The following is a 24,597-nucleotide window of genomic DNA, read 5'->3' as shown; positions in this document are numbered from 1 at the left end:
ATATATATATATATAATTTTAATAGCATTATAAATAATAAAAATATATATAAATTTAAATTAAGAAATATTAATTTATTATTTATTAATATAATTTAAAAAAATCTATTATATAATTTAATATTCTGAAAAAAAAGCTGTATTAATTGAATGTTTGATTGTTAAATCCAATAACAAATTATTATAAAAGATTCACTTATGTATAGTGCCATATTTAAATAATAATTTTAATTACATTTATAAAAAATATTTCACAAAATAATATCTATTGCAAATTAAAAACAATAATAATGATAAAATATGCAAAAAAATATTATTTTATTTAGTTTAAATTAAATTAAATAATTGTAATGACATATCATGTTTTTGATTTTTTAAAATATTTATATAATTATATATATTTATATAATTGTATATATTTTTTATTATTTTTTATTTTTCATTATTATTTACAAAGATTCCAAATCAGTCAATAATCAAAATAAAAATATATATTTTTAAATAATTTAAAATATTTAATGAAACACTTTTATTTAGTGACTCACTGTTAGTGCGCAGAAAAGATGGCGGAAAGAAGCTGTCGTTCAAGAAATTTGGAAACGGCACAATTCTGACCATGTAATCGGTCTCGAAGGCGAGACTTGAGAAGGGCTGTGAGCTCATCCTCTGTTAGAGACAAAAAATGCAAAAGGTTGCCAAACCGATGAATATGAGCATAACAATCCATTTTCCACTACATTATACGTCTGATGTAAACCATGTTGCTCCAGATTCTGTTGTGCTGGAAACAAACCCACACACTAAGACTTTGAGAACAACACACACACTTAACTATGTTGACTATGTTTATATATAATAACTTTCACTGTTAAAAGCTGTAAGTTACTATTTAAAGTAACTAATAAAGTTATGGTAACTAATAACCTTCCCTTTTCTTTCTTTGATTATAATGCAATATTGTGCACCTTTTGTAAAGCTGCTTTAAAACAATAAATATGGTAAAAAGCACTATAAAAATAAACTTAAATAGCACTAAAGACTTACGATGGTTTTGTAAGAGAAGTTGAGCTGTCGCGGATCCTTCAGGATCAAGTGTTGGCATTGTTTCCGCTCTGGGTTTTTGTCCTCCAGATACACTCTGAATCCCTTCACATGTTCAATACCTAGCAGAACAGACAGACCGAAAAGCATTCATTAATTTAATCAATACATAGTAATGCAGATGTTTTAAAAGTGCAACAATAAACAAGTCATTGTTGTATTGTGGCATAAATGCATCTAGAACACACCAAATACTAAAAACATTTCTTTTGTATGTTATTTGGAGTTTATTCATAATGTAATAATAAGGTTCTAATAATAAAAGTAAGGATGATATATACTAAATATGTAAATGAGCGCAATCATATGTTAATGAGCTCATGAGTGCATGTTTGCTATCATTTTAATAAAATTTTTGCACAGTTTATAGTTCGTAAGGATGATGCACTGAACATGCAAACGAGCGCAATCATATGTTAATGAACTTTATACAGTTCATTTACATATTTAGTGCATCATCCTGATGAACTGTATAAACTACCTATAAATCTTATTAAAATGATATCAAAGCACGCATTCTAGGGTTCATTAACATATGATTGCTCTCACTTGCATATTTATCTTCCCGATTAACTGTGCAGAAATGGTTATTAAAAATTAGACACAAACATGCAATCATGATCTCATTAAAATATGATTATGCTCATATGCATATTTAGTCAATCTACCTGATGAGCACAATCATACTTTAATAAGCTCATTAGCGCATGTTTGCATCTCGCTTTTAATAAAAATGTTTGCACAGTTTGTTCATCAGGATGATGCACCGAATATGTAAATGAGAGCAATCATCTGTTAATGAGCTCACAAGTGCCTCAAATTTTTAATAATCATTTATGCACAGTTTATGCAGTTCACCAGGATGATGTACTGAATATGTAAACATGAGAGCTATCATATGTTAATGAGTTCATGAGTGCATGTTTGCATCTAATTTTTTATAACCATATATGCACAGTTTATACAGTTCATCAGGATGATTCACTAAATATGCAAATGAGCGCAATCATAAGCCCTTGAGTGCATGTTTACATATCACTTCTAATAACCATTACTGCAATTTATTAAATTTATCGGGATGATGCACTGAATATGTAAATGAGAGCAATCATATGTTAATGAGCTTATGGTTGCATGTTTGCATCTAATTTTTAATAACCATATATGCACAGTTTATACGGTTTATCAAAATTATGCACTGAATATGCAAATTAGATCAATTATATGTTTTTCAGCTCATGATTGCATCTTTGCGTCTCATTTTAATAACCATTTCTGCACAGTTTATACAGTTCCTAAGAATGATGCACTGAATATGTAAATGAGCACAATCATATGTTAATAAGCTTATGATTGCATGTTTGCATATCATTTTTAAAACATTTTTGCACAGCTTATACAGTTCCTAAGAATGATGCACTGAATATGTAAACGAGTGCAATCATATGTTAATGAGCTCATAGTTGTATCTTTGCATCTAATTTTAATAACACTTTTGCACAGTTTATACAGTTCATCAGGATGATGCACTGAATATGTAAATAAGCACATGCATTTGTTTATGAGCTCATGATTGCATGTTTGCATCTATTCTTTAATAACCATATATGCACAGTCAATATAGTTCATCAGAATGATGCACTGAATATGTAAATGAGCGCGATCATGTGTTAATAAGCTCATGGTCAGACCTTTGCATATCATTTTTAATAACCATTTCTGCATAGTTTATACAGTTTATTAGCATGATGCACCAAATATGCAAATTAGAGCAATCATATGTTAATGAGCTCATGAGTGCATGTTTGCATCTAATTTTTTATAACCATATATGCACAGTTTATACAGTTCATCAGGAGGATTCACTGAATATGTAAATGAGAGCAATCATGTTAATGAGCTTATGGTTGCATGTTTGCATCTAATTTTAATAACCATATATGCACAGTTTATACGGTTTATCAAAATTATGCACTGAATATGCAAATGAGATCACTTATATGTTAATAAGCTCATGATTGCATCTTTGCATCTCATTTTTAATAACCATTTCTGTACAGTTTATACAGTTCCTAAGAATGATGCACTGAATATGTAAATGAGTGCAATCATATGGTAATGAGCTCATAGTTGTATCTTTGCCTCTAATTTTAATAACACTTTTGCACAGTTTATACAGTTCATCAGGATGATGCACTGAATATGTAAATAAGCACATGCATATGTTTATGAGCTCATGATTGCATGTTTGCATCTATTCTTTAATAACCATAAATGCACAGTCAATATAGTTCATCAGAATGATGTACTGAATATGTAAATGAGCGCAATCATGTGTTAATAAGCTCTTGGTCAGACCTTTGCATATCATTTTTAATAACCATTTCTGCATAGTTTATACAGTTTATTAGCATGATGCACCAAATATGCAAATTAGAGCAATCATATGTTAATGAGCTCATGATTGCATCTTATGTTTAGGAACTAGTTTGTGCATTTTCCAATGAACAAGTGAGTTCTTCTCATAATGAAACACCAACGCCAGCTTTACGGTAAAAATGGGAGGTGTAATTTCAGACTCTGCACAGATGTGTGGGATGTGCACAGAGTTTCCCGTAAAAACCTGCTTTGAATCCCGCCATAAACGTTCAGCTCTGGAAACGGCATGGAACTTTTAAAGCATCCTTGTTTCTCTTATTTATTTTTTTATTAGCACCCTGCAGAAAGAGGACAGGAGCATGTGTGCCAGCCCGGCGTTCCTGTGCCCTTCAAAGTGTGCCAGCCAGCCTCCCTTTTAATTAGATTTGTGTCTTATCAGTTGCAGAGGGAAGAGGGCAGAAGAAAAGGCTCCCGCACAGCACACATTCCCTGTGGTTCGGGTTACGGCGAAGGGCAACAGTCGGAGAGAGAGATCCATCTTTGTGCAGGGTGTAACTCCACACCTCTGCTAGCCTACAGATAGCATCAAGAGAGAGCCGGCCCATCACACAACCTTCAAACACTCCGACCAAGGTGAAAAAAAAAAGTGGTGGAACTGGTTGTGCACTCGCTTTTACTGGTCACTTGAAGATGCTTGCTTTGGGCCCCTTTACAGGAATACGTTTTAGTTTTAAAACGGCTATTCAGAATGAAAACGATCTGCATTCTTCACCCAGTGCTTCTGAACAAATCTTCATCAACACTATACTGCTGGAAACACACATCTTGTGACCACACAAACACACTCTGGCATGCAATGCAGCGATGAGAGCTGTGCGGGTTCATCGAGGATCTACTCCTGGATCTAATATCACTATTAGGGTTGTAACAATATACCGGTATGACGGTCTACCACGATTTGAACGTGCACGATTATCATACCATGAACAATTGCATATCAACGGTTTTAACCCTTAAAGACCGAGACCGAGAAAAATAAGTATTGCTCTTAAATGTTTAATAACTTTTGATCCGCTGATCCGATTCATACAATTCAAAGATTGGCATAAAGAAGAGAATCTCAGCTTTCCAGTGCCATATCACATAACATTCGCGGACTTTCAGAGGCTCCGGAATCAGTGCGGTTACGTCATCAAAATTTGACAACGCTGATTTGACAAAGAAACGCTCGTCACTGTGGCTCCGGACAAACCACACTGAAAAAAGTGTTGCATGCAGAATTGTTGCAAACAATTTATTTGTGTTGAATTTAAACAAACAAATTAAGTTTAATAATGTTCAACTTAATTTGTTTGTTTAAATTCAACACAAATAAATTGTTTAGAACCACTTAACGTAAAAAAATTTAGTAAATCCAAGGAATCATCTTTGAATAATTTTTTTCAGTGCAGACATGATACATTGATGCATTGTCCCTCCTCCATGCCCAGATTGGTTCAAACTCGCTATATCACAACCAATAAGCATAGGTTTCGCTTTTGTTTGTGGACCAACAATGAACTTTTTAAACAACACGGAATGAGAGATAGGCATGCATTTATGCGCGGCTAAATAAAACACAAAAAAAAGTTTTGCATGAAATAATTCTCATACTAAGTACTTTTGCATGCACAGCAGCACAGAAACATGACAAAACAGTGACACAGCAAAGACGAACTGCTGCTCTTGCTGTTTTCAAAAGACGCAAATGAAGGTGCAGCTGTTTGTCTGCATTGCAGACATCCATATCCAAATCCACAGACAACCATATCCATGCTGGCACATAAAACCTAAGGATGATCCATATTGAATCTAGTTTCGTTATGTAACTATTTATAGTATAGTAAATATTTATATCTATTTTTTTACTGAGGATTTGCACCATGTTTATTTGGACTTTATTTGGACTTTGACACATTATTTATTATTTTCTTATTTTTTTATTTGTTCATTGTAAGTGGTGTTGTTTATAGTAACTGAAAATATATTATTTGGAAAAAGTAAAATTTGCTTCACTGTTCTATTATTTTGTAACATTTGTAACATACCGTATACCGCGAAACCGTCAAACCGTGGTATTGTTTTAGACGATTATCATACCGTAAAAAATTCATACCGTTACAACCCTAATCACTATATTTGTTAAACGTGATATTTAAGTCATCTTCGGCCTCATGTACGAAGACTTGCGTCAAATTCATACTAAAACATGCGTACAGACAAAGCTGTGAATGTGCGCACGCAGAAAAAAATTCAGATGTATGAAACACTGCGTACGCAGAACCCCACGCATATTCTCTTTGTACATCTGAATTAAAGTGAAACTGAGCGCACGTCCATGAGTGCAAACCCCTCCCTGACTCTACTTTGGCAAAACCAAACGAAAAAGCAATGGCAAAAGCAAGCAAGAAGAGAAACTTTGAACAGAGGTGAATTGGAGGTGCTCCTATCGGAGGTAGACTGGAGAAAACTGTGTTATTTGCAAGTTTGTCCTCCAGAATTAATAACAAAAGAAAAAAAATAGAGTGGGAGAGTTTAACACAGTGGGGTCTGAACAGTGCACTAATATTGAGAAAACGCCCCAATCAATCTCCTCCGCTTTAAGATGTCTCAGAATTCCCCTAAACTGCCTCTTCACCGTTTTTCAAAAAGCTTCATTTTCGGCGCTCGAAAACTCTGGCATAGTGTGGATGGACGACGTAACCGTAGCAAAACGTATACATTTTAAAACTAAAATGCAATAGTGTAAATGGGGCCGTAATTAATGATTAACATCATTAATATTAGTTAATGGATTAGGCAGGTTGAAGCAACTTTGCTGTAAAAAAATGCAGGGTTCAATGCAATTCATTTATGTTGTCCCAATTCAAATAAATTTAGTTAGCACTTAAAAAACTTTTTGGGTCATTGACTACGTTTACATGGACACCAATAATTCGATTTTAATGTGATTAAGACAATACTCGGATTAAGAGTTAAACATGTAAACAGATATTTTTTATTATTTTATTCAGATTAAGGTCATAATCAAACTGAAGAGAAATCAAATTAAAGCGTTGAGTATGCCGATTTTAGTCCAATTATTGAAGTGCAGCATAGACATGTAAACACCTTAATCGAATTATTACCGTCATGTAGGACTTTTCGCTGCATTTTGTAACAGGATAGTCCACACACACACACGCACGCACGGCTGTTTTACACTCTCTGCACCTAGACCACAGACACCTGCATCGTGAAATGTGGAGGTTTTTTCCTTCCATTCAGCATTCGGTATGAACTTCCATTGAAACAACACTCTTCCAGCAGTTCATTGCATCCAATATCTCGTTTGTCACGGAGGGCTTGCATGAAATTTTCGTGAATGAAAGGGAAAGTGCCGAACTGCAGTTACAGTCGACAAATTAAAAATGAAACACCCGAAATTGCATGAAACTCCAGAGGAAATGCGGATATCGCGGTGACGCAATGACGTTAATCGAATTGTGTGCTAGAGTATGTAAAACGGGATCATGAAAGTAACACTCATGTAAACACCTTAATCTTATAATTCTCTTAATTAGATTAAAGCAAATAATTCGATTACTGATGTCCATGTAATCGTAGTCAGCGATGATATTGGAAAAATCTGACATAGCGATATTTCGTTTTTCTTGCGATATAAATACAATTTAATTTAGAAAGAATTACTTATTTTAGGTTGATTGAGATGAACGTGCAGGGGTCTGGATCATTTGCACTTAAAAAATACAAATTTCAAGCATTGATAAATACATCTGAGAAAAGATAATTAAACAGCGCTGTACAGTATTAATAGCATTTGAGTAAAGAATTTGCATAAAAAATGTAAAATAACACTTTAGTCTTCATCATATTAGTAGTTCTATCCAATTAACTTTAATTAAAGTGACAAATTATACAGTTTTTGTGCCTTAATAATGCTTTAAGCTCTTCTGAAATTCTCACACAGTCACAGCCATTAAATGCATGCAAATCATACATTTTTACTCTATTACTTTTTACTAATGGCCCAGATAAAACCTTAAAAAACCCATCAAATGATACTGTAAAGAAGACAATTACCCATAGTAAACAGAGTTAATAAATAAATGTTAAACATAAACATAGGGAAATTAATACCTATTTAAAATGACCTACAGCACAATATTTAAGCCAGTTTAAGACTTTTTAGGGTCTTAAATGTTGTTTTTGAAATTTAAGATGTTTTAAGACTTATTAAGTTCCCACAGATACCCTGGAATAAGTGGAGGTTGAGTAAATAATGACAGAAATTACATATTTGGGTGAACTATCTCTTTAAAATGACCACAATGAACTTCCTTGCATGAAAAAGAGCACCTCTTGAATCTTATGAAACATCTCTGAGACCACATGAGGGTGAGAAAATCATCCGTTTAATGATTTTTAATGTGAGCTATCCCTTTAAGCTGAGCTCATGGGGAAAGGCCCCACACCCAAAGCTTTCTTCTTTGAGTTTCTTTAATATACACCTGAGCCGTGTCAAGTCCTGCCCCAGTCAAAAGGATTAACCTCCAGCAAACAACAGGCCGCATTGTCCCGCTCTGCAGAGCAAAGATCGCATTACCAAGTTCAAGAGCGCCCTGGCAGACGGAAGCAAGGGACATCCCCGGGTTTTTCTGCTGCGCTCACACACACACACACACACACACACACACACACACACACACACACACACACACACAGAGAGACGCACAGATACAGACAGACATACAGACACAGATGGACACACAGACAGACACACTATTCCATAAAGCTGTGCAATATGATGACATATATTGTACGGACAAAATAAAAAGTCTATCGTGTCATATTATGCTCTATCATTTATATTGTGATGCTGTAAAATACACCGTTTATATCATGGGTCTTAAACTGGATTCCTAGAGGGCCGCAGCTCTGCAGTTTTGCTTCAAATCTGATCAAACACAGCTGATCCAGCAAATCAAGTTATTCAAGACTACTAGAGATCATTAAGCAGCTGTGAGTTGGAGGTGAGTAAAGCTAAACAATGCAGAGCTGCGGCGCTCCAGGAATCCAGTTTGAGACTCATGGTTTATGGTAATACTTTTTCAGAATTTATATGAGCGCAATATCATACATCACTATGGATAATTCAAATAAAAACACTAATAACAGCATCGTGATGTTTCCTCATATGTTGCCAATGGGGTAAGCAAAATAATCGTATCATAAATCGAAAAAAAAGGGTATTTGCTTACCCCATTGGCAGATTATTTTTCTTGATTTAAGGAAAAACTCACTTTTTCCTTATATATTATTTCTTAAAACAAGACAATATGTTTTGCTTGTCTAGAAAAAGCTTCTTGATTTAAAAATTAGTGGATATTTGGACTAGAAACAAGACAAAAATCTAAGTAAGAAAAGCATTTTTTGCAGTGCAGAAAGAAATCATTCATTTAGACTGATCGAGGGGATTTAGTAAGGATGTAAATCGTGTACAAAAATAATAAAAAAGAAATTGCAAGCATAAAAATTACAACAGAGCAATGAAAAAAGTCAAATAAACAGAGCTTTATGGTTTTCCAAAGTGTCAAACAGCATTCAGGTACAGAAACTCTACAGTGGTCATTGTTTTCATTCATTCACTATGCATTAATTCATTCTCTTTTGGCATAGTCTATGATTTACACAGCAGAATGAACCACCAAATACTCCAGTATATGTTTTACACAGTGGATACCCTGCCATCTGCAACCCAATACTGGGAAACAAGCATACACACTCATTCACACACTGGTAGTTTGGGAGATCTGTGTAAAAAAAAAAAAAAGACCTGCCGCCACAGCTGTAAAAACCCTAGAAGAAACACTGTGTGTGTGCGCATATATATATATATATATATATATATATATATATATATATATATATATATATATATATATATATATATATATATATATATATATATATATATATATATATATATATATATAGTTGAAGTCAGAATTATTAGCCCCCTTTTAATTTTTTTTTTTCTTTTTAAATATTTCCCAAATTACGTTTGACAGAGCAAGGAAATTTTGACAGTATGTCTGATAATTTGTTTTATTTCGGCTAGAATAAAAGCAGTTTAGAATTTTTTTAAAACTATTTTTGGGACAATATTATTAGCCCCTTTAAGCAAATTTTTCTTCGATAGTCTACAGAACAAACCATTGATATACTGTAGAATAACTTGCCTAATTACCCTAACCTGCCTAGTTCACCTTATTAACCTAGTTAAGCCTTTAAATGTCACTTTAAGCTGTATAGAAGTGTCTTGAAAAATATCAAGTAAAATATTATTTACTGTCATCATGACAAAGATAAAATAAATCAGTTATTACAAATAGGTTTTTAAAACTATTACGCTTAGAAATGTGCTGAAACAATCTTCCCTCCATTAACCCTTTCAAGGCAGGCGTTGCAGAATTGCAACAGTTAAAAATTAACTACTTTATTACTCCAGATACATATTTTATCAGTTTTTTTACTCAGAAGTACCACTGCAGGACTTGGTTGTCCATTTGCAACAAACAGTTTCCCCACTTGCTCACCAGATGACACACACAAAAAAAAAGTTTCTTGGAGTACCACATGACAAAGTGACTTGGAAACATGACCTACTCAATGAGGATCTGAGATATTGGATTTGGATCCCATATTGTTTTTGTTGTTGATTCTGCCACTAAAAAAAGCAATTTGTTACATTGTTTGAAAAGTTGTACACAAAAAAAATATTTTTCATATCATCAGTGTCTAATTACCACACTGAACCAATGTTGCAAATCTGCAACATCCCAGAACGCCTTGCATGTGAAGGTCTCTCTAAAAAAAAAAAGTCAGGCTTACGCCATATGATCATTTTCCCCAAATATCAGATTTTTCCTGTTTCTAAAAATTAATTTGAGCCTGAAAGGGTTAAACAAAAATTGGGGAAAAAAAATAAACAGGGGTGCTAATAATTTAGGGGGGCTAATAATTCTGACTTTAACTGTATGTATATATGTATATATATGTATATATATATATATATATATATATATATATATATATATATATATATATATATATATATATATATATATATATATATATATATATATATATATATATATATATATATATATATATATATATTTTTTTTTTTTTTTTTTTTTTTTTAAACATATTTTTGTTCAAGCTTTTAATTAACAGTATAGTAAGCTAGTTTTACATTGGGGTTTCTGTGATGGATTTTTAACCCGATTTTTATTTTTTATTGTACAGCACTTAATGTCAGTGAAATGTGCTAGATAAATAAACGTTTACTTGCTTACTTTTACTTAACTGTTGTGCTCATCCACTATAGACCGATTCTATATCTATAGGGATGTAAACAATAACAATGATCCAAAACATATTTGCTGTTTTATATTTTTAATAATTTCTAAAGCTTCCGAGAATCCAAAAATGTATTGATAATGTTATGACTGCTGTTATAACATTTAGTAATGATTGAATTGCCTCGTTACAGTTATGAAGTAGTAGTTTAATAATAAGCAGGAAATCACCACATTGAAATGGTATATAATCCTAACTCAACATTGCATGTCTTGCGATATGACTTTTGCAGACACACACATTGCGATATCGATGCTGAAACCATGTATCGTGCAGCTCTACGATTAATCTTCAGACAGCCCTAATCGTGATATGAGATTAGTTGGCAAATCATCCAGCCCTACTCCTTCAGAACCAAAAATCACAGCCTGAAAGTTATTCGTGACCGTCCAGGACGGATGTGTGGGACTGTCAGAGCTGAAGAATAATGCACTGGGGAGGAGGCAACCTGCAGCTTTGATCAGGACGAGCAGGAGCTCTCTTTGAAGAGCCTTTCTTTGAGCTCCTGTTCCCTGAGATGCAGCCAGATAAATCACCCTCATGTGCAACCACCCGTGCAGCACACATGCACTTTAAAAATGCTCTTTGTTATGGGTTCGTGCACGCTAATGGAATTCACAGACACGCAGTCTGAATCCTCTGCTTTAGGGCTGTTTGGGGACACAAACTCTCCCATCTCCTGGAGCTGCACTGAAGACTGATTTTAGCAGAGGGAAGAGAACCGACCAACAAAACTTTTACCAACATTTAAAACTTTAATACCAATATTTGTAGCTGTACTTTACAATCAACATGTAGAGTTGTTTCGTTTATATCTATTTGTATTTATTTTATATATAAGCTACATACATACAAATATATATACAGTTGAAGTCAGAATTATTAGGCCCCCTAAATTATTAGCCCCCGTTTATTTTTTTCCCTCAATTTCTGTTTAACGGAGAGAAGATTTTTCCAACACATTTCTAAACATTGTGTTAATAACTCATTTCCGATTCAACTGATTTATTTTATCTTTGCCATGATGACAGTAAATAATATTAGACTAGATATTCTTCAAGACACTTCTATACAACTTAAACTGACATTTAAAGGCTTCACTAGGTTCATTAGGTTAACTAGGAAGGTTAGAGTAATTAGGCAAAAAAATTGCTTAAAGGGGCTAATAATTTTGACCTTAAAATGATAAAAAAAAAAAAAAACTGCTTTTATTCTAGCCGAAATAAAACAAATAAGACTTTTCTCAATAGAAAAAATATTATCAGACATACTGTGAACATTTCCTTGCTCTGTTAAATGTCAAAAAAATAAATAAATAAATCAAAGGGGGCATCACATTTGCAGTCACATTGCAAGATCTGCAATGTTGAATTATCTATCATCTATCCATCTATCTGTCTGTCTGTATGTCTGTATGCATGTATGAATGGATGAATGAATGAATTAATTAATTAAATAATTAATCTTACAAACTGAATGCAGCATAATTGTGCAAAAATAAATGTAATTTTAACTTTAGATTTTTTGCTGAACTATTTATGCAAAAGGCAAACAATTACATGGTATATATGTGTGTTCATATTTATAATCTAAAAAAAAAGAAATGACATTAAATGCAGCTAATAAAAGCCAAAAAAGATGTGCAAAATAAACAGACTAAATGCTTCTAGCATATACAGAAAATTAAGAAAAAAAACTGATAGACAGGCAGACAGGCAGACAGGCAGGCAGGCAGGCAGGCAGGCAGGCAGGCAGGCAGGCAGGCAGGCAGGCAGGCAGGCAGGCAGGCAGGCAGGCAGACAGACAGACAGACAGACAGACAGACAGACAGACAGACAGACAGACAGACAGACAGACAGACAGACAGACAGATAGATAGATAGATAGATAGATAGATAGATAGATAGACAGATAGACAGATAGATAGATAGATAGATATACAGATAGACAGATAGATAGATATACAGATAGACAGATAGATAGATAGACAGATAGATAGATAGACAGATAGATAGAGATACGAATGTAAATAAGATTGTATTTGGTTACCATTGACACTTGTATGTATTTTTTGTTTCCATTTTCCTTTAAAATGTTTTTTTTTTGTGTGTTTGTTAATTTGTTTTGTTCATAACTGTTTTGAAAAAAGAAAATTTAAATATAAAAAATAAGACTAAATGCTTCTAAAATATACAAAAAAGCAAGAAAATAAAAAAATAAAATAATAAATACATAAAAAATAAAAAAATAAATAAGATGGATGGATGGATGGATTGCATTAATGCATTAAAATAAGTAAATGTCCCTTTAATTCTGTGTTTCTCAACCACGTTCCTAGGGGCCCACCAGCGCTGCACATTTTCCATGTCTCCTTAAACAAACACACCTGCTTCAGATCAACAGCTCATTGCAGAGACTGAAAGACCTGTAAATGAGTGTGACAGACAAAGGAGACATCCAAAACATGCAGTGTTGGTGGTCCTCCAAAAACGTGGTTGAGAAACACTGCTTTAATTCAAATGTGTGACATTGCAACTCCTGAATGAACATCATTTTGACAAGCAGGTTTCCAGTGCACAAACAAAAAGCACCATCCAAAACTCACTCCACAGGGACAGAAGTCAACTATGGTTTCTCCAACAACACATCAATAATAAACCCACCGAGAGGACTGGCCATCCAATGGACCACCACGGCTGCTTGGCTGTCACAGGACAGATGACTGAAGCTGATGTTGTTCACTTCATGGATGGCGTGTTTCCCCAGCGGATTCCAGTTCACAGAGCAGTCTAATTGGGAAGCACAAAGAGAAACGAGTGAAACAGAAAGACAGTGTTTCCCTGTGAGAACATCGCACAGATTCTTTGGCAAGCGGCAGGAGAAAATATGCAGCCATGCGAAGAAACACGATTTCCCAACCCCCTTTTCTTCCTTCCTACTTTCTCTCACAGTTTCTTTCTGCTCGGCGGACACAGATAAGCAGGTATAGGAAGAGGAGCAGTGGCTTGTGTCCTAGTCGCTCTTATTGTGATGCTAACGAGGAACGGCTTTAAGACTCGTTCGCGATTGTGGTCACGCACAATGGGGATTGAATGTGGTGGAGAAATCAGGATTAGCTACAGGATGAGAAACTTGACTTTTCAGGGGTTTGAGGGGCGGTCAAGAGCTCAGGAATCCTGACGTCAGGCGTTAACAAGAGAATAAATACTATATTAAGCCAAGAAAAGAGAATTAATTTGGGGGAATGTCACAAAGGATATGTTCAGGTCATATTATAAATGACATTACATTATGCTGCGTTCACACCAGACGCGGAACGCGCATCCAGCGCGAGTGATTTACATGTTAAGTCAATGCAAACGCGCGAATAGACATCCTGCAACGCGATACGCGCGAATGGCACAGCGCGAATGACGCAAATTGCGCGAATGGCGCGTGGCGAATTGAGCGTTTTGTGCGTTTGACGCGCTTAACGAGCGTTTTGCGCGAATTTCTCGATTTCGAAAATCTGAACTTCAGCGTACATTCGCATCGCGTTAACCAATCAGAAGCTTGCTCTTGTGGGGGCGTGATTGTGACGTAGAACCTGTCGGTGTTCCAAGGGAAATCATCCAGCCTTCACCAACAACAGTTTATCAAACTCGGCTTGGCTCAGTCAGAAGCACCGCTGAAAGCCTCCGTCATCCAGGTTAAGTTTCTGGAGGAGTTTATGAGCTCACAGAGCTGGATGCACCTCTAAAAGAATGTAGTGGACTCAGACACAACCCTAAACAAATCAACGCTGTTTTTCAGTCTTCATAAAGCACATAAACAATGTTATTTTCTTCATAAAATCCATGTTAGCCATTTAGCTATGAAGCTAGAGTCTTCGGGCAGACAGAAGCCCTGCCCATCACGCGAATCCGCATCTGTTCTGATGTGAATTTGACACGCGAATGAAGCGGGGTTTGACGCGCAAATGAAGCGAGTAAACTCAAATGTTCACGCGGCTATTTACGCGCGAATAGCGCGATTTATCCGCGTGTTCCACGTCTGGTGTGAACACAGCATTATATATACAGTTGAAGCCAAAATTTTTCGCCCTCCGGTGTCCACCTTTTTAAATATTTCCCAAATGGAGTTTAACAAAGCAAGGAATTTCTTACAGTATTCCCTATAATATTTTTTTCTTTTGGAGAAAGTCTTTTTTTTTTTCAGCTAGAATAAAAGCAGCTTTTGTTGTTTTTTTTAATATATATTTTTATTTAGCTTTTTCAAGAATTAACAACACAGGACATCAAAACAAAGCAGCAAACAAACTAAATTAAAACATACACGGTATATAAAATAAATAAGTAAAATAAAAATAAATAAATAAAAAGGGAGAAGATACAGTATAAACTCGTGTAAAAAAATTGTCAAATCAAATCAAGTGGTACTGTTTTAATGTAATTAAAAAATGGGTTTCAAATCTTTTTAAATACTGCTTTTGTTGTTTTCTAAACCATTTTAAGGTCAGTATTATTAGCAATATTTTTTTTCAGATTGTTGGGGTGCGCAGTCTGACCACCAGGGGTGCACAAAAGAACGTTTGTAATGGCGGAAAATTTGATCTTTTATTACTTTAATGCATGTATCTTGGGTAAACATGCCATATTTTAGAGAAAAGAAATTCACTGCGAGATAGAAAAACTATATTCATCAAAATGGACACCATGTTAAAAAACTGGCACTTTAAAGAAGTCAAGTAACAGTAGTGATGAACCATCTACATCGGCCTCTTCTATAGAGATGTGCAGCGGCCTTGAATATATGAACTTAGAGGATAACGAACAAGGTGAAGAGGCATTGGCGGGAACAGATAAATCCAGCAGAGATGTACTGATGAAGAGAATAAGACCTATGCTACACTCTCAGAAATAAGGGTACACAAGCTGTCACTGGGGTGGTACCTTTTCATTTGTACTTAAAGGGTCCATATTGGTCCCTTAAAAGTATATGAAGAGTTCAGATGCAAAAACCTCTAAGTGCCATCTAAAATTTCCATTAAAAAAATGACCATTTTTCTCAGCCTCCTTTGATTATGTTGAGATATTTCACTTTAAAGACCAGGAAAAGGACTTATTCTTTGGCATAAAAGTAATATTACTGAACCTACACCAGTGTTTCCTCTAGGATTTTTTCCAGCTGTGGCGGCAGGTCTTTTACACAAATCTACCAACTACATGTGCCGTTATTTCAATGACAAATGGAGAAATGTGGTGAGCGCAGTATTACATGTTGGGATCGCATTTAAGTAACGTTAATACGAGCATGCCAATCTCTGCTTGAGCGTTGATTTCCTTTGCTCGTGCACAAAACTTCTTGCACGCCCTTAAACAAACACTGCTGAAGTGCGATTAAGTGCATTTAAGTTGTGAGTATGTCTCCAACATTTATTATATTTGCTAGAATTATTTATGAATGTCTCCAATAGCCCTACAGAACGGTATTAATGCATCCTGGAGTAAAGTGAAACGGCAGTAAACTCCAGCAAGATAACATTAAAGTCTTTGTATGCAGAATCACAGATCTTTATCTATAAATAAAGTATTGTTGTGGAAACTGTGTTCATCATAACTGAAAGCTACGTCGTGTTTGCTGACCTCACGCATCGCGCACCTGTCAGTAAGTCAGTCAGTCTGTCAGCATGTCACATTAAAAAGTTAAACAAATAGCGCACAGCCCTACTACCGTCACAGAAAAGTTTGCGCTGTTATAATTCACTTTCCTTTTAATGTGTTTTGGTGTGATTATAACCGTCTATTAAAAACAACAATGAATGAATGTTCTGAATTAATAAGAAGCTGTGATGTAGCCGTGGCAGGATGAATTTTGGTGTGGCGCCGCACCATGGAAGAATGAATGTAGCGGAAACCATGGATTATAATGGAAGTCAATAGGGCAAAAACAGCCACCGACATAACAAAGAGGTAGTCAATTTTCCCTGAGTGTGTTATTAAGCTTTTAAAATATTTCAAAGCGTTTTCCCAAAACACGTGTCAAAATAAGATTTGCCACACAAACATCACTGCATTTGCTGAAACAGAGAGAATGCTGTGGCCAAACTTAGACTCAAAATCACCCCAGAGTGGAGAAAACATCTCAAACAGCACACAATGGTTAATTTTTGTGCTGTAATTTTGGTGAAACCACTATCCTGGTAAAATAAATGATAAATAAATAAATCATCTAACATACTTAATGCGCAAATGCACTACGTTTGACTGGTACACAATTTAGTAGCTCCATTGCATTCATTCTTTTAGTTTTTTTTTGTTGTTGTTGGTTTTATATGCTATTATCTGCATTTGTGTTGTTATTGTATTGTGTCCCTAGTGCTTTGTACTGCATCTGCTTTTCATGTTGCCTCTTGGCCAGGTCGTCATTGTAAATGAGAACTGGTTCTCAATTGACTTACCTGTTTAAATGAAGGTTATTATTATTATTATAGGGCATTAAGATGGGAAAAGGCGACACGGTGGCCCAGTGGTAGAGGTTTTTGCATCTAAACTCTTCATATATTAGTACCTAAAAATTAACACTTTTGTACTTTTAAGGTACTAATATGTACCCTTGAGGTATTAATATGGACCTTTTAGGTGCAAATGTATATCTTTTGAAAAGGCACCACCCCAGTGACAGTTTGTGTACCGTTATTTCTGAGAGTTCAGGGAGTGAGAAAGTGTCAAGTAAGAAACGCAAATATAGCGACAGTTCCATTAGTTTCAGGTTTACATGGATTGGAGATGCATAAAATCCAAATCCGCAATGTGTAGTCTGTGGTGAGGTTTTAGCTAATAGCAGTCTTAGGTTGCGTTCATATCAATGACTGTAAAAAATATGGACGACGCGACAGCCCTTTTTCCCATTGAACGCCTTGAGGGCAAAACGCCTGCTTGACGGGCACAAACTGTCGCAAAAGACTGCTGAAATTGGAGCCAGACATGCGCAGAAGGACTGTCTGATGGAGCCAGAGGAGGAGCCGCGAAAATTAACGGAGTCGAGCTTCCAACCAAACGCTTTATGTAAAATCAACTACGCCCCCCGAACTTCTCAGCATGCGTTTGCTGTCATATCAACACAAATGGATGTAATAACGTTAACAAATATGAGGGTTTTATATATTCAATCGCACCAGCTCCGGGCCGCAGCGCATAACTTACTCGCGGCGTCGCGGACTGATTCCGGCTCGCATGCGACAGCGCCTGCTCGCTCGGCCGCCGCATCTGGCTCGATTGACTCGGGCTGGAATTGGGTAGTGAGTCCAGGCACCCGGAGTAGGTCCAGCAGAGGTAGTCAGTCTGAGCTCTAAGAGATAAGTCTCCAGCAGGCGAGAATCTAGCCGGAACTGTGTTTTGCTATCTGGGTGGCTAGGCGTGTATCAGCAAACTAATAAAGCCCGAAAAAAAGCCCTGAACTTAGCGAATAAACAGTGCTCCACCAGGATCATGTATGTCAGAAACTATAGTTTACTGCTGAACTCATATTGTCATGGTAAAATAACACAGAAATCGAATAATAACATTTCAGTCTACTTCAGTCTCCTGCCGAAGCTCAGACACGCTGCTTTGAGAAACTGTCAATCACAGCTGTCAATCACGATGACACGCCCAGCATTAAATTACTGCTAAAAACAAACTGTTTACAAAAATGAAGATCTGCACCTATTTCAGCTCAATAACCAGTGCCTTAATCGACCAGAACCATCTTTCGGGAAATTTTATTGCAAGTGTAATAATTTTTTTTATTTGGGCTCAAGTCTCCTTCATTAACACGGAGGAGGCGGGCTTTATGACTTGTACTGCAGCCAGCCCCCAGGGGGCGATCTAACCGCCGAGACCCTCACTCAAACGCAGGCTTGCGGCACACTTGGTTCACATCTGTAGTTTGCTTCATTTGGTCCGCACCAAGGGCAGTAAATGATACATTGTTGCATCTTCTGCAGTCTTTGGGTCGTTTTCACACCACACTGCTGGCTTTGGTCCGAACCAGTTGAAACGAACCAAAATGCAGTCATCTGACAAAATCCACATCTCTCATTGGCCAGATGTTGTTGAACATATTTCCTAAACTGCTTATTGATTGGTCAGAATTCACGTGCGGGAAAATGCCAATGAACTCCCGCAGGTAAACAAAACCAGCAGACACAAAATGTCGTTTTAACTCTGGAGGGATGACTGCGCTGGCTAATTGTATGCCTGCTTTAGACAAACTATACATTTCGAGAATGAAGCGCGGCTGCGGCTGGAAAACAGTGTTTAATGCATCACACGTCACTTCAGGAGGAGCCGTGAATTAATTTAGCTAAACTGCGACATGGTCATCTTGCGGAAATATTACCAACGAGCCATCAGGTAATGTTTTCCCCTCTCTCTCTCTCTGTTGGTAAAGCGCTGTCAACAAATATTTTCCTCCATATCCCATAATGCACAGCCCATCGGCCTACGGCAGCTGAATTAGTCCAAAAGGCGCAGTACTTTATGCGGTTGGGTCTGTTTTAGTACGGATCATATTCACACCACAAACGAACCGCTCCAGGGTTCGTTTATAAGCGTACCGAGACCACCTCTTCAAGCAGGTCTCGATACGCTTATTTGGTCCGCTTTTGGTGTGCACTCGAGTACGATTGCTGCATTCTCACCTGCCCAAACGAACCGCACCAAAAGGGGAAACGAACTCTAGTGCCATTCAATCAAACTAAATAAGCCCTAATATATGGTCTGGCACTTACAAACAAGACATAGTCACTTACAACACAGGCCTATAAGTTTTTTTTCCAGGAAAATTGGAGGAAAGTCTCGTGCTGAACGCAGGCAATCAATCACAACAGCCTGGGTCATCGGACCAATCAGAGCAGATTAGCTTCATGCTAAGGAGGGGTTTGGGAACAAATGAATCGCTAAACGGATCATATGGGAGTCGCTGGGATAATTAGGTGAAAATAAACACATATTATAAGACAATGAAAGTGTTTTTTGACCTTGCATGCATATCAGCATGTTGTTGGAGACCCCTAAAACCAAAATATGACCTTTTATAATGCAAAATAGGGATTGTGGAACCCAGCATCTTTACAGTGTAGTGTTTATACTTTTGTTAATATATAATGTGAATTTTTCTTACTGTCATATCGAAATGTGACTCCGAGTTTGCGAGCGCCCTCATCCATGCTGGACGTCTGTGTTCCCTGCTGAAACAGAGAGAACAGGAAACAGATCAGAAAAATAACACAGCCTTCATTTCCACTTCACTGCACGAAACATCTGAAGTTCACTGTAATCTGAGAGACAAACAGCAACTTGTGTAACAGGAATGTGCTGGAAAACCGGCAGCACTTCATGTGGTGACAGCAGCAGCACACAATCCCACAATTATCCGACTCAAAACACACACACGGCGCTGCCAAAAAACAAATACAAGCCTTCTGTCAAACACAGGACGGCCCAGAAACAGCCGTTTATACACGCGATAAACTCAGGTGAGATAATGGAGGGTTTACACTGACCTGAGATCAGCACTTTAAGGTGAATCTGAAGAAGTGAAAACAAATGTGTTTGCATGCAAAAGTAGAAAATGTGTTCTCAAACTTCCAAATACAATTTAACAAAAATAAATGCTGATAAAATCAATATTTAAGTGATCATAATGCTATTTAAATCAATGTGTTATTTACCATTTGCTTGTAATTATTTGTCCTACACTCTAAAAAATATTGTAATACAAAACAAAAAAAAATTTATGCAAGTTTGCATTAATCCATTCAAGTTACGACAACATCTAACAAAATGAAGTTCAGACAACAAACTTTATCATGCTAGCCAAATCTTTTCCTCTTCAATCAGAGGCATTTTTACATAGCAAAAACCTCAAATTTTTAGGTCGAGTACTCCAAAAATAAGTTTTCACTTTTTTTTTTTTTTTTAATCAAAATTTAACACAAATCCAGTGTTATGTACTTAATTACATGCACGTTTTCAAATTTAGAACCTCAAATCAATTAAGTATCCGAAATTGTTAAATTTTTTGTTTGTTTTGTTTGTTTTTTGTTCAAATTTACTGTTCATGCTTGTAAGAAACACATTTAACAACAACATTTTTGTTTTACGGTAATTTTTGATTTGTATTAAACCACAGGTTTTTATTGTTTTTCAAAATAAAAACATGTACGGTCCTATATTATCAGTATAAAAAATAATCAAAAAACATCAATGTGTGGACTCAAAAATACAAAACAACTCAATTAGTGTGGAAAAAGTGAGTTATCAACGCAATTCTTCTTGCTACAAGTTAAATTATTATTTTTTTTATTTATTTATTTATGAATTGTTAACAAAACATACAGGCTGAAAAACCTATATAATGAAAAGTTAAATACTGTTTTAAAGTAATTGACATACATTTACCTTTAAAATAGCCGCATTTTTAAATTGATGTAATTGTCAATATTTTCCTTCTTTGAAAACTTAATAAAATTATTTTTGCAGCTTAAAATTTTAATCTAATCAGCATTTTAGAATTTCTAAGTCACAATAATTTATTAAACTATGTAGTAGTAACAGACCTCAAAGTCTGAGTGAAATAAAGGGACTAAGCCGAAAAGAAAATGAATGAGGAATGAATGTTTGAGTGAAATTATTCAAGTTATTTATTTTTCAATGTACAGAGTACAATTTTTACATGCATTACTTTACATTTTTTTAGTAATTATTGTTCTATAATGTTTTACAGTCTATTGTAAGCACATTTTACATTAAAAATTATTTTCACCATCAACGTCACATACATTACTTTCCATTTCCTAATAATTAATGTTCAAAATGTTTTACAGCCTATAAGCACATTTCACATGCAAATAGTTTTACTGCATCATTGTCACATGCATTACTTTCCATTTCTTAGTAATGAATATTCAATATGTTTAGCACATTTTATATGCAAATATATTTACTGCATCAATTTCACATGCTTTACTTTTCATTGCTAAGTAATTAATGTCATGATTTCATCTCCACACTGTGAACTCGGGTGATATTCAGTAATGTCTGGCTTTGACTGACTCTAGATCAGTGCTTCAAGGTGAATCAGAAGAAGTCAAAACAACTGCGTTTGCGTGCCAGAAGCAGACACGACTCCACACGAGACTCTCGAGCTCTATAATCTGCATGCCAGATCAGGGCGGATGTGCAAAAACAATAAGGAAGACACATAAAATGAGGATTATGGAATAAAGCGATGCATATTTCAAGAGGAGAGTCACGGATGAAGCGTGGAGCGACACTAAAGAGGCCTTGTTCGCTCTTGTGCTTTTCACAGATCTTATCATCTTCCTTGTGTTATCTGGAATAAAGGAAGTTGTTTGACAAGGCGGGACGGGACACAATTCACTCCCACCCAGGAGACCAGAGTTAACAAAACCTCAATAATGAGATACGGGGCTGGGGAAAATGCTTCAAATGGGCTTTACTGTCTGACAAAGTAGGCGATTATCATTTTACTTCAAATTACAATGCATTTTACTCTAGATTTTCAAGATTAATATTTTAATTCTTGTTTTTTTACTTCAGATTTGTAAGATTATTAGAGATTGATGATTGTGTTTTTACTCTAGATTTTCAAGATTAACATTTTAATTTGTTTTTTTTTTTTACTTCAGATTGTCATCATTAATTATGTTTAATTCTTGTGGTTTCTTTGAAATTTATAATGGGAATATACACTCACCGGCCATTTTATTAGGTACACCTGACCAACTGCTCTAATTAGCCAATCACATGGCAGCAACTCAATGCATTTATGGATTTAAATGAGTTTGAATGTGGCAGGGTTGTTGTTGCCAGACGGGCTGGTCTGAGTATTTCAGAAACTGCTGATCTACTGGGATTTTCACCTACCTTTGCCTAACTGAGTATTGCTGCTGACCATGTCCATCCCTTTATGGATCTTCCAGTGATGGCTACTTCCAGCAGGATAAAGCACCATGTCAAAGCCTGAATCATCTCAGACTAGTTTCTTAAACATGCCAACGAGTTCACAGTACTCAAATGGCCTCCACAGTGACCAGATTTCAATCCAATAGAGCACCTTTGGGATGTGATGGAACGGGAGATTGGCATAATGGATGTGCAGCCGACCAATCTGTAGCTACTGTGTGATGCTATCGTGTCAATATGGAGCAAAATCTCTGAGGAATATTTCCAGTATCTTGTTGAATCTATGCCAAGAAGGATTTAAGGCAGTTCTGAAGGCAAAAGTGGTCTAACCCGCTACTAGTAAGGTGTACCTAATAAAGTGGCCAGAGAGTGTACCTGTATATACACTGATTTTAAAGTTGTAAATAAGTGCTGATTCCTGTTTAGTTTATTGTTTATAAAATTTAATTTTATTTAATTTAAAAAATATATGCCAGAAATTTTAAACAGTAATTTTAAAGTTGTAAATAAAAGGTTTCATATTTAATTTAAAGCTTAGAAAAAAATGTAATTAAATGTAAAAATTATAAATAAAGTAAAACTCTAAAAAAATCAAATTAAAAATAAAACAAATTAATAAACAAATAAAAATAACTATCTCATGATTTGAAGTGTTTCTTTTATCCTCACCTGAACGTTGCTTTGAATAAAAGCATCTGCTAAAATAAGAAAATAAATGTAAATGTCTTATTTGTTTTTGTATAATTAATTGTGAAATTGACAATCTACTAATCTAAACTAAAACTACACTTTTTGTGTAAAAAACAAAACTAGCCGATTACCTTATACCTATTTATATCCCGTATAAGGAAAAAAAGGTCAAAACAAAACAAATAAATCTCTGAATCTCTGGATGGAAACGCCATGCACCTGTTTGCTTCGCTCTGGGAAAGTGATTCTCAACGCTGATCTGTTTGTATCCCGTTTGGAGCATCTCTACTCCCCATACAACCCGTTTCTTTCTCCAAACACATAAATCAACCACAGCTTTCCTCCAAATGCTCAACTGGAAACCGCAAAACCACAGATAAACACAACTGACAGCTTCAGTGTGAATGTGATTGGAGGATGAATTGTGAAACTATTTCTCTGCATACTGTAAAATAATACAGACTACAACTCTGGCACAACATGGCATGCTGTACATTGTCTCTGTATACATAAATAAACAATAAAAACAAAAAAAAGTCCATAAATATACACAAGTTATGCATTTTGTGATTTTTTAAAATTTATTTATGCTTTTGAATTGCATCAGAAGAATTTTGATCTTTCGTTTTTTAATTATTTTTGCTGCTTGTTCAAACTGCTTGTTCAAAATTAGCTGACAAAACAATTATGTTTTTTCAGGTGCCAACTTAATTGTTTTATGTCAGTATTTTCTGCATATTATTTCAGTTTTTGTTTTGTATTATGCAATTAAGACGTCGACGACTTCTATTACTACTACGACTATGACAACCACTACTACTATTACGAAGACTACTACAACTACCACTGCTACAACGACAACGACTGCTATTATTACGACGAAGACAACAACTACTACTATGACAATACCACTGCTACTGTGACAAAGACAACTACTGCTACGACGACTACAACTACTTCGACAACAACGACTACTACTATTACGACGACTACTATTATTACGACCACTACTA

General features: G+C 35.5%; 1 protein-coding gene across 2 annotated transcripts in view; it reads right to left on the bottom strand.

Moving 5' to 3' along the window:
• The window catches only part of il17rd (interleukin 17 receptor D), an 83,846-nt gene that overhangs the window by 14,063 nt on the left and 45,186 nt on the right, over nucleotides 1–24,597 (bottom strand). The window contains 4 exon segments of one of the 2 annotated variants that reach the window (NM_153660.4): nucleotides 545–665; nucleotides 1,044–1,162; nucleotides 13,607–13,732; nucleotides 20,088–20,154. In NM_153660.4, the coding sequence (NP_705946.4) occupies nucleotides 545–665; nucleotides 1,044–1,162; nucleotides 13,607–13,732; nucleotides 20,088–20,154 (433 nt within the window). 2 annotated transcript variants of the gene reach the window in all.

This window comes from Danio rerio, chromosome 11 (assembly GCF_052040795.2).
Source record: "Danio rerio strain M-AB ecotype USA chromosome 11, GRCz13ab, whole genome shotgun sequence".
Lineage (NCBI taxonomy): Eukaryota > Metazoa > Chordata > Actinopteri > Cypriniformes > Danionidae > Danio > Danio rerio.
The sequence above is the reverse complement of the archived record's forward strand: the minus strand, read 5'-3'. Positions and strand labels throughout refer to the sequence as shown.